Consider the following 12,203-nt stretch of genomic DNA (forward strand, 5'->3'; position numbering starts at 1 on the left):
CAGCAGTTGCTTGTCTTAAGAAGCTTAGCTTGGCTGGATGTGAAATTCTGGGTTGAAAATTCTTTTCTTTAAAGGTGTTGAATATTGGTCCCCACTCTCTTCTGGCTTGTAGGGTTTCTGCCAAGAGATCTCCTGTGACTCTGATGGGCTTCCCTTTGTGGATAACCTGACCTTTCTCTCTGGCTTCCCTTAGCATTTTTTCATTCATTTCAACCCTGGTGAATCTGACAGTTATGTGCCTTAGGAGTTGCTCTTCTCGAGGAATATCTTTGTGGTGTTCTCTGTATTTCCTGAATTTGAATGTTGGCCTGCCTTGCTAGGTTGGGGAAGCTCTCCTGGACAATATCCTGAAGCGTGTTTTCCAACTTTGTTCCATTCTCCCCATCACTTTCAGGTACACTAATCAAATGTAGATTTGGTCTTTTCACATAGTCCTATATTTCTTGGAGGCTTTGTTGTTTCTTTTCACTCTTTTTTCTCTAATCTTCTCACTTTGTTTCATTGAATTGATCTTCAATCTCTGATATCCTTTCTTCTGCCTGATAGATTTGGCTATTGAAACTTGTGTATGCTTCATGAAGTTCTTGTACTGTGTTTTTCAGCTCCATCCAGTTTATGTTCTCTGCATTGGTTATTCTCATTAGCATTCATCTAACTTTTTTTCAGCGTTCTTACTTTTCTTGCTTTGGTTTAGAACATGCTCCTTTAGCTCAGAGAAGTTTGTTATTACCCACCTCTGAAGCCTGCTTCTGTCAATTCGTCAAAGTCATTCTCCATCCAGTTTTGTTGCCTTACTGGTGAGGATTTGTGATCCCTTAGAGGCAAAGAGGCATTCTGGTTTTTGGCAATTTCAGCCTTTTTGTGCTGGTTTTTTTTCCCCATCTTCATGGATTTATCTACCTTTGGTCTTTGAAGTTGGTGACTTTTTGATGGGGTCTTTGAGTGGATGTTCTTTCTCTTGATGTTGAAGATTTTTCTCTCTGTTTTTTAGTTTTTCTTCTAACAGTGAGGCCCCTCTGCTGCAGGTCTGCTGGAGGTCCACTCCAGACCCTGCTTTCCTAGGAATCACCTGCAGGGGTTGCAGAATAGCAAAGGTTGCTGCCTATTCCTTCTTCTGGTAGCTTCATCCCAAAAGGGTACTCACCAGATGTCAGCCAGAGCTGTCCTGTATGAGGGGTCTCTTTGTCAGGATAAACAGGGGTCAGGCAGCTACCTGAGCAGGCAGTCTGTCCCTTAACAGAGCTCAAGTGCTATGCTGGAAGATCCATTGCTCCCTTTAGAGCTGCTGGGCAGGGATGTTTAGGTTTGCTGAAGTGGAACCCACAGCTGCCCCTTTTCCCAGATGCTCTGTCCCAGGAAGGTGGGGGCTTTATTTATAAGTCCCTGATGGGATGCTGCATTTTTTCAGAGGTGCCCTGCCCAGCAAGAAGAGAGTCTAGTCACAGTCTGCCTGCAGAGGCCTTGCGGAGCTGTCGTGGGCTCCACCCAGTTGCTGTATAAACTTCCCTGTGACTTTGTTTACACAGGCAAGTTTAGAACCGCCTACCCTACCCGAGCCTCAGTAATGGCTGATGACCCTCCCCTCACCGAGCTTGAATGTCCCAGGTTAAGCTCAGACTGCTGTGGTGGCCGTGAGAATTTCAAGCCAGTGGATCTTAGTTTGCTGGTTGGGGGGGGACCCACCAAGCCAGATCACTTGGTTCCCTGCCTTCAGCCCCCTTTTTTTCAGGGGAATGAGCAGTTCTGTATCACTGGTGTTCCAGGTGCCACTGCAGTATGAGAAAAAAAACAGTTGCTGCAACCACAACAGCCACCCAGTTTTGTGCTGGAAATCTGGGGTGCTGGTGTTGTAGGCACCAGAGGGAATCTCCTGGTCTGCGGGTTGTGAAGACCATGGCAAAAGCACAGTATCTGAGTCAGAGTGCCAGAGTATCCAGAAAAGTACCTAATAGCTTCCCTTGGCTAGGAGAGGGAGTTCTCCAGCCCCTTGCACTTCCCAGGTGAGGTGTCGCCCCACCCTGCTTCACTTTGTCCTCCTTGTGCTACACCCACTCTGTAACCAGTCCCAATGAGATGAACCTGGTACCTCGGTTGGAAATGTGGAGATCACTCGCCTTCTGGCTCACTCTGGCTGGGAACTGCAGACCAAAGCTGTTCCTATTTGGCCACCTTTGCGGAAGTCCCATGATGATTTTTAATTTTAAGACTACTAGGCCAGGCATGGTGGCTCACGCCTGTAATCCCAGCACTCTGGGAGGCCGAGGCAGGCAGATCATGAGGTCAGGAGTTCAAGACAAGACTGGCCAACATGATGAAACCCTGTCTCTACTAAAAAATACAAAAATTAGTTGGGCATGGTGGGAGCCTGAGGTGAGAGAATTGCTTGAACCGGTACCCAGGAGGTGGCAGTGAGCCGAGATCGTGCCACTGTACTCCAGCCTGGGCTATAGAGCTAGACTCCATCTGCAAAAAAAAAAAAAAAGAAAGAAAAAGAATACTTAGCTATAGCAAAGGATAAATGTTTGAGGGATGAGTACCCCATTTTCCATGACATGATTATTATGCATTGCATGTCTGCATCAAAATATCTCATGTACCCCATAAATATATCTATCGTGTACTGACAAAAATTAGAAATTTTTAAAGCAGTGATGATCCAACACCAGAGTGTACAAAGAATTCTTAATTATAAATATTTTATATTATAACTTCAGGTTCAAGACTAATAATTCTGTTATGTTTTATCTACAGGTCATGCCTTGACTGCATTGGTAAAAATTCTATCATTTTAGAAAGTCAGATATCTTTATTACCTCCCAAACTTCTGCAACAAGTACTCAAAAAAATAACATTTTGGACTGCAGCTAATCACCGAGAGGAACAAAGAGTTAAAAAAAAGGAAACATAAAATAAATATCAGTGTATCAGTAGCAATTAAATTGTTATATACTCAATATATTTAGTATGCTTTGACATTTTAATCATACTATACATTTACACTCCCAAATTGCAGGCTTTATTTAAAGGATAAAATTTGAAACAAAAATACTCTGTTAAGTGACTATATGCCATGGGATATGGAAAAAAAGATGTTAATGCAGATTAATTTATATTTGTAAACAAATTTCATTACAAGCTGCAGAACAAATATTCTTGCTCAAAGTAACTACAGTTATAACAGATTTTAACTCAGTGTGTATTCTTTACTGGAAAGACTACATAAATTTGAGAATAAGAAATTATCAAGAACTTTAGAAATCCCCAACATAATTTTATAAATGTATAAATACATGTTTGTATGTGAAAACACTATATATAAACTTTCAGAAAGAACAAACTTTCTGAAGTCATTTTAAAGTTACCTAAGTTTCTCCTTGAATAACTAATACAGTCTGCCAAATATTATAAAATAGGCAAACACCAGAATGGTATAATACTGAACTCCTGCCCTTTTCAGTGCTTACCTGGTAAAGTATTCTTAGGGCATCATAACTTTTCCTCACCTTTATTCAAATAGAGGAATAAATATCTTCAGTTGTCTCCCCATTACCCCTAAGTTATTAGTTTATCTAGTTTCTATATTAAGACCATGTTTTAAAGTACATAAAGTGGAGGTTTATTTATCATACAGGCTTTGAAACATTGAGAAGCAGTGTATTTATTAACTTTTTGAGACATATTAAAATACATTTTGCATTGGAAGACTGCTTCTAAAGTAATTTTTGCAAGTAATGAGATAAGATGGTAATCTAATAATTTGACTTTATAGAAACCCCTCAGTTAGGCCCATAGCATTTTGGGCCATCATGCCCACAACTCAGAGTTGTGTTCAAGACAGATACTAAAAATCTAATACCTTCCCTTTTATTTTCAGCATTACCATCCATACAGAAATGAAACACTGTGTCTTTATATTCCTAAAAATGATACTTTTGCCATAATTAAGAAATTTTTCTTCATGTTATCACTATCATGCCCTTCCTTTGACTAATTACAATTAATTACTAAAAAGCTGGGTATATAAAATTATTCTCCACAATATTACCATGCAAGTTATATCCGAAATTTAAAATGTTAAAGAAAAATATTTCTATATTGACATATATATAATTTATAATGAAAATTGCAGTTTGTAGTATTTCATTAAATTTTAGAAAGATATTTCATATATGTACTGTATTTTGGATGTGTAAAGCTTCTATTTATGTATTGAAATATTTTTTTACATTTTATTTATTGTACAAAGTGTATATAATTACCGTTTTCATTTTTCTCTGTGTAAACCAGTCATTAAAATTGATAATACAAAAAATATTTCATTGTAAGTTTTTATTTTTCTGACTATTTTTAGGCTGAATAACAGATTTGGAAAATGAATCTCACAAGTAATTCACACCTTGGAAGAAATTACTTTATTATCATCAGCCTTTTATATGTAAGGCAAAAATATATCAAAATCTAATTAGATGCTGATAGAGATGACATTAAGTGGAAGGAACACCATTTTAAAATGGCTTTAGGATTATGTGAATGTCTTCTCCCGCCTCTTAGAAGAGCATCTCCTTTTTAAAATGGTGTATTTGCAATATTAAAAGTTGGTTTAGCTCCCTCAAAATACCCACTCTCATGGGTTTTACAAGAATGAAAATCTGGCTGGGTGCAGTGACCAACACTTGTAATCCCAGCACTCTGGGAGGCTGAGGCAGGAGGCTTGTTTGAGGCCAGGAATTCAAGACCAGCCTGGGCAACATAAAGAGACCCTATCTGTTTAAAAAAAAAAAAAAAAAAAAAAAAGTCACGTGATATTCTTACGGTTGTCAGAAAGAATTTTAAGGTTATTATCATTTTTAATGTGATAACATCAAAATTAGTATACATTTTTTCTAAATAGTATCTTTGCAAAACCACCTTTAAAAATATTCTTTAGAGGCCAGGTATGGTGGCTCACACCTGTAATTACAGCACTTTGGGAGGCTGTGGTGGCAGAATCACATGAGGCCAGGAGTTCGAGACTAGCCTGGTCAACATGGCAAAACCCTGTTTCTACCGAAAATACAAAAATTAGACTTGGTGGTGTGTACCTATGGTCCCAGCTACTCGGGAGGCTGAGGCAAGAGGATCGCTTGAACCTGGGAGGCAGAATTTGCAGTGACCCGAGATAATGCCACTGCACTACAGCCTAGGCAACAGAGCAAGATTCTGTCTCAAAAAAAAAAGTAGAACTTTTGTGCTGTCCGCTGACACACACACAGTGATGTTTTCACCAATATGTTTGTTTTTTTTTTTGAGACAGAGTCTCACTCTGTTACCCAGGCTGGAGTGTAGTGGCGTGATCTCGGTTCACTGAAACCTCTGCCCCCTGGGTTCAAGCAATTCTCACTGTGATATTACGAGTAAGGTCTCTAAAATATTAGAAATAACTGAAAGGGTGTACACCACTGCAATATTAGAAGAAATATCTTCCCAAGATATTGCAAATAATATCACAGGGTGTACACACATGGTGTACACCCATTGTGACACTAGGAGTAATATCTCAGGATATAACAGTGCACACCCACTGTAATATTAGGAGTAATATTTCTTTAGAATGTTACACATAATGTCACAGGATGTACACCAACTGTGATATTAATATTGTCCTAGGATATTACAAATAATGCACAGGTTGTACAACATTTGTGATATTTAGAGTAGTAGTAGTTTTTTTTTTTTTTTTGAGACAGAGTTTCGCTCTTGTTACCCAGGCTGGAATGCAATGGCGCGATTCTCGGCTCACCGCAACCTCCGCCTCCTGGGTTCAGGCAATTCTCCTGCCTCAGCCTCCCGAGTAGCTGGGATTACAGGCACGCGCCACCATGCCCAGCTAATTTTTTGTATTTTTAGTAGAGACAGTGTTTCACCATGTTGACCAGGATGATCTCGATCTTCTGACCTCGTGATCCACCCGCCTCGGCCTCCCAAAGTGCTGGGATTACAGGTGTGAGCCACCGCGCCCGGCCCTAGAGTAATATTCTTTCTAGAATGTTAAAAGGATATTACAGAATATAAACCCACTGTGATATCAGGAGTAATACCTCTGTAGAGTATTACAAAAAATACTCTACAGGAGTAATAATCTCGCTAAGATATTACAAATAGTATCACATAGTGTACACCAACTGTGATATCAGGAGTAATATCTGAGATATGAGGAATATCACCCACTGTGACTTTAGGAACAATATCTTTTTAGTATATTATGATTAATGTCACAGAGTGTACACTTGCTTTCACAATGAGAGTGATATCTACTTTGGATATGGATATCACAAACTGTACACACATGGTGTAACACCCACTTAGATATTAGTAGTATCTAATATGCTAAAAATAGTATACCAGAATGTACACCTAATGTGTACATTTACTGAGATATTAAAATAAATGTACATAATATGTACAATATGTACATTTATTATGATGTAAATATACATACAAAATATATACATATAAATGTACATATGTGTACAAGATGCACATTTATATGTACATAATGTGTACAATCTGTACATTTATATGTAATGTGCACACAATACATATGTACATGTGTACAATATGTACATTTATTATAATATCAATTCTATATATCACAATATATAACATCACAATAAATGTACATATTATATACATTATGTACATATGCATTGTGTACACGTACATATACCTTTATTGTGATATAATATGTACACGTGTACATATTGTACACGTGTACCTATATGTGCATATTATGTACATTTATGGTAATATCACAATAAATGTACCATAAATGTACATGATGTGTATATTTATTGTGATATCTCTGTGATAGTGCAAGTTATATCACAGAGTGTGCACACATGGTATACATACATTGCGTGCACTTGCTGTGATATTAGGAGAAATATCTTTCTAGGATATTTTGAATAATATTACAGGATGTAAACTCAGTTTGATAGGTGGAGTAATATCTCTCTAGGATGTTACAGGTAATATCAATGGATGCACACATATGGTGTACTCCCACTGTGATATTAGGAGTGTCATCTCTTCCTAGGATATTACCACTAGCGTCGCAGAGTGTACACATATGGTGTACAGCCACTTAGATATTCAAGTATTATCTCTCCCTAAGATATTACGAATATCATAGGGTTTACCCAAATACTGTACATATAGGTTGATATTACGAGTAATGTTACATGCTGAATATTACAAATAATATCACAAAGCGTTCAAACATACTCTACACTGGCTATGACATTAGGAGTAATATTTCTTCAAAATATACACCCATATCAATCCAATGGTGATATTAGCAGTAATATCTCTTTAAATTGTACACCCACATCAACCACCCACCATATGGCGAGTAATATCACCCAGGTTCGCCTTGACTATTAGGAACCATATCACAGAGGAGTGGCCATACCCGTGTCTCATAGTATCTCTCCCTAAGATATTACGTATAATATCACGGGGTGTACACAAATACTTTACACATACTTTGATATTACGAGTAATGACATACGCTGAATATTACAAACAAGATCAAAAAGTGTTCAAACATATTCTACAACAACTAACATATTGGGAGTAATATCTCTTTAAAATATACACCCATATCCACCCAACAGTGATATTAGGAGACATATCTCTTTAAAACATACACCCAGATAAAGCCCCCGCCAGAGGGGGAATAGCAGCACCTCGGCACTCCCTGGCTGCTACAAGCCCTCTGGCTAGGGGGCTGCCTACAGTGCCCCCAGGGTTCAAGCAATTCTCCTGCCTCAGCCTCTGAAGTAGCTGGGATTACAGGAGCCCGCCACCATACCTGGGTAATTTATATATTTTTAGTAGAGATAGGGTTTCGCCATATTGGCCAGGCTGGTCTCAAACTACTGACCTCAGGTCCTCCACCTGCCTCAACCTCCCAAACTACTGGGAATTTAGGCATGAGCCATTGCACCAGCCCACTTTGTATTTTTGATTTTTTTTTTTTTGAGATGCAGTGTAGCTCTGTGGCCCAGGCTGGAGTGCAGTAGTGCAATCTTAGCTCACTGCAACCTCTGCCTCAGTTCAAAGCAATTCTCCTGCCTCAGCCTCCTAAGTAGCTGGCATTACAGGCACGTGCCACCATGCCTGGCTAATTTTTTGTATTTTTGGTAGAGACAGGGTTTTCACCATGCTAGCCAGGCTGGTCTCGGACTTCTGACCTTGCGATCCACTCATCTCGGCCTCCCATAGTGCTGGGATTACAAATATGAGCCACGGTGCCAAGCCTATTTTTGACTTTTATTACACCTTGCAATTTTTTGTTGAAATTTAGACATGATGAACTGGGTGAAAGAAACTAGTAAACAGGCCTTCTGTGGTGTGGTGATAAGAAGTGTGGGGAAGGAAAGCATTCTGTAGACCTATAATAATCTGTCTTTTTGGGAGTCTGTGCCCCTGGACTGTGAACTTCACCGCAGTTCTCAGTTTTTCCCCCACTTTGGTGGAGTAGAATGGCTAGAGGGTGCTGGAATTAGGTATTTTCCTTTTGATAGAGTAGGTTTGATAAAACAGTTTCTCCTGAGGGCAGCCCTTGTTAAGAAGAACTAGCATGTTTCAAAATGGTTCCTTTTTCCTTTCCCTTGTGGAAGAATGAGATGATTTTTCTCTGAAGTTTACTGTAAGTACCTCTTAGACCTTCTGGAGGTAAAACTCAAAAAAGTGTGAGTATCGTCCCATGAGGGGTCCTCTGGAGTTGTGGTTTTGTTCGTTTGTTTGATACAGGGTCTCACTATGTTGCTTAGGCTGGAGTGCAGTTGCACAATCTCAGCTCACCGAAGCCTCCAGGGTTTAAGTGATTCTCGTGCCTGACCTTCCCGAGCAGCTGGGACCACAGGAAAGTGCCACCAAATCAGTATTTTTAAAATATTTTTAAGAGATGAGATTTCGCTTTGTTGGCCAGGCTGGCTTGAACTCCTGACCTCAAGTGATCTGCCTGGCTTAGCCTCCTAAAGTGCTGGGATTACAGGCATGAGCCACCACATCCAGCTCCCTGGAGTTTTTAACTCTAAAACCTGTCCACACCACACTCCCGGGTTCAACCCCAAAACTGGTTGCTCAGAAGGTTTTTGCTCATGGGTTCCTGCTTTGGTAAGTTGTGATTCTGTATATTCACCCATCTGTCTCTGCAGTTTGACAGGCAGTGGCTTTCTCTGTTGATTTCACTTCTCTGCTTGATCTAAGAACAGTTGTTGATTTTTCAGTTTGTTCAACTTTTTGTTTATTGTTAGGATGGAGTGGCACGTTCTAAGCTCTTTACATGTCAGACTAAAAACTGGAAGTCTTGAGCAGGGCACAGTGGTTCATGCCTGTAATCCCAGAACTTTGGGAGGCTGAGGTGGGTGGATCACTTGAACTCAGGAGTTCGAGATCAGCTTGCGCAACATGGTGAATCTCTAACAAAAATATGGAAAAGCTAGCTGGGTGTGATGGCACAAGCCTGTAGTCCCAGCTACTCGGGAGGCTGAGGTGGGAGGATCACTTGAGCTTGGGAGGTGGAGGCTGCAGTGAGCCAAGATCATGCCACTGTACTCCAACCTGGGTAACAGAGTGAGATCCTGTATCAAAAAGAAAAACAACAACAAAAAAGAAAGAAAAGAAAATGGAAGTCTTACAAGAGGATTTTTTTCAGCAAAATATATATTTTTTTGAGGCAGAGTCTCACTCTGTCGCCCAGGCTGGAGTGCAGTGGCACAATATCAACTCACTGCAACTTCCGCCTCCCAGGTTCAAGCAATTCTGCCTCAGCCTCCTGAGTAGCTGGGATTACAGGTGCATGCCACCACGCCCAGCTAATTTTTGTATTTTTTTTTTTAATAGAGACGGGGTTTCACCATGTTGATCAGGCTGATCTCGAACTCCTCACCTCAAGTGATCCGCCCACTTTGGCCTCCCAAAGTGCTGAGATTGCAGGCATGAGACACCACAACGGGCTGATTTATGTGAAGAAAATCCAGCCTCACACAGATACATAGTTAGCACAGAAAGTTCCTTAAGGAGCCCCTGAAAAGGTCTCCAGGTACCCATGGGGCTTGCAACCATAGTTTAATACTTTGAGAAATTCTGTTTATAGTATAACCAATTAATCTGTTTCAGAGACTCGGCCGAGTGCAGTGGCTCACCCCTGTAATCCCATCACTTTGGGATGCCTAGGTGGGTGGATCACCTAAGGTTGGGAGTTCGAGACCAGCCTGACCAACATGGAGAAACCCTAAGTCTACTAAAAATTCAAAACTCTTCAGGTGTTGTGGCGCACACCTGTAATCCCAGCTACTCAGGAGGCTGAAGCAAGAGAATCACTTGAACCTGGGAGGTGGAGGTTGTGGTAAGCCGAGCTTGTACCATTGCATTCCAGCCTGGGCAACAAGAGTAAAACTCCATCTCAAAAAAAAAAAAAAAATCTGTTTCAGAGACAATTTTTGTTGTTACTGTTCTAAGTAGGATAAAATATGGTTTGAAACATAAATAGTAAGTAAGTCAAAGTGGCTACTATAGTGTTTTATTAAATGGCACACACACACACACACACACACACACACATATATATATATATATGAAATACAGGCCAGGCGAAGTGGCTTACACCTGTAATCCCAGCACTTTGGGAGGCTGAGGTCAAGAGATTGAGACCATTCTGGCCAACATGGCAAAACCCCATCTCTACTAGAAATACAAAAATTAGCTGGGCATGGTGGCACATGCTTGTAGTCCCAGCTACTCAACAAGCTGAGCCAGGAGAATTGCTTGAACCTGGGAGGCAGAGGTAGCAGTGAGCTGTGTCACTGCTCTCCAGCCTGGGCAACAGAGCAAGACTCCATCTCAAAAAAAAAAAAGAAAAAGAAATATATACATATTCAACATATATCTTTGACTCTAGGTAAAGATGTATTGATTAATGCATCGAGAAATGTTTATGGTACTAGATTTAGTCCCCTAGAGACCGTGGCCCCTTATGGTTCCAAGGATAGAATGTAATCGGTAGAAACTTAGATGTTAGTGATTATATTTGAAATGCCACAGAGGTCAAGCAATGATCTGATTCAAAGAGAGACTCTTTTATAAGGATTTTGTAAGTATGATATTAGAATACATTCCTCGATCTATTCCTGATCCCCACAGTAATCTCTTCCATTACCATGGCAACCCACTCATACCTGTGACAAAAATTTTCTGTGTGCCTCTGTTGGGGAAATAGAATTAAAAACAAAATATTTTCCCAACCCAGAAAACATCTTCGCAAAGGTAGTAGAGAAAGCGGTTTGATTCGTTGAATAAGCATTAAACCAGAATGTGATGAGCATCACAGGCAATCTACTAGGAAATTGCAAGGACAAAGAAATCTCACTTTTTCATATAGCCAAGCAGATACAACACATTATATACATGCTCACAAGATAAACAATAACTAATCCTTCAGTAAGAGGACTTGACAACACGATTTGTCACACACAGTTCATCCTAGATTCACCTGATAATTAAGGTGACTGTGTTAGCTGATTGGCTGTATTCAGAGGAAAAGGTAGTTTGACAGAAGGTAGTTTTGCAACTTGCAGCAAGAGGCCACCCAAGTTAAGCTCATACTTCAAGCTTAGAATCTAACAGGGGAAACTAACAGTAGACAAGTAATCACATGATGGTCTTAAGAAGTGGTATGGAGAAGTACCAAGGATGCTAACAGCCTCTAATAGGGAACCTAAAAGTAGCCCGGGAGATCCAGAAAGGTTTTCCCAAGGAAGTTCCAACTAAATTGAGACATGAAGAATAAGTTACGGCCGGTTGCAGTGGCTCACACCTGTAATTCCAGCACTTTTGGAGGTTGAGGCAGAAGGATCACTTGAGGTCAGGAATTTGAGACCAGCCTGGGCAACATGGTGAAATCCCATCTCTACTAAAAATACAAAAATTAGTCAGAAGTGGTGGTGGGCGCCTGTAATCCGTTACTTGGGAGGCTGAGGCAGGAGAATTGCTTTATCCTGGGAGGTGGAGGTTGCAGTAAGCTGAGATCATGCCACTGCACTCCAGCCTGGACGACAGAGGGAAACCCTATCTCAAAACAAAACAAAACAAAACAAAACAAAACAAAACAAAACAAAACAAAAAACAGAGAGACTTCCAGGGAGAGGAAACAGCAA

The 12,203-nt window shown here is 40.2% G+C and overlaps 1 protein-coding gene across 9 annotated transcripts in view; it reads left to right on the plus strand.

Annotated features, from left to right (window-relative positions):
- KLHDC1 (kelch domain containing 1) overlaps positions 1 to 4,072 on the plus strand; it is a 52,110-nt gene extending 48,038 nt beyond the window's left edge. For all 9 annotated transcript variants that reach the window (XR_013521167.1, XM_035260436.3, XM_078334848.1 and 6 more), the window contains one exon: positions 2,752 to 4,072. Coding sequence is in view for 7 of the 9 variants with exons in the window: in XM_035260436.3 (XP_035116327.1) it covers positions 2,752 to 2,908 (157 nt within the window). In the remaining 2 variants the exon portion in view is untranslated. The remainder of the gene's footprint in view (positions 1 to 2,751) is intronic.
- The last annotated feature ends 8,131 nt before the right edge of the window (positions 4,073 to 12,203 follow it).

This window comes from Callithrix jacchus, chromosome 8 (genome assembly GCF_049354715.1).
Source record: "Callithrix jacchus isolate 240 chromosome 8, calJac240_pri, whole genome shotgun sequence".
NCBI lineage: Eukaryota > Metazoa > Chordata > Mammalia > Primates > Cebidae > Callithrix > Callithrix jacchus.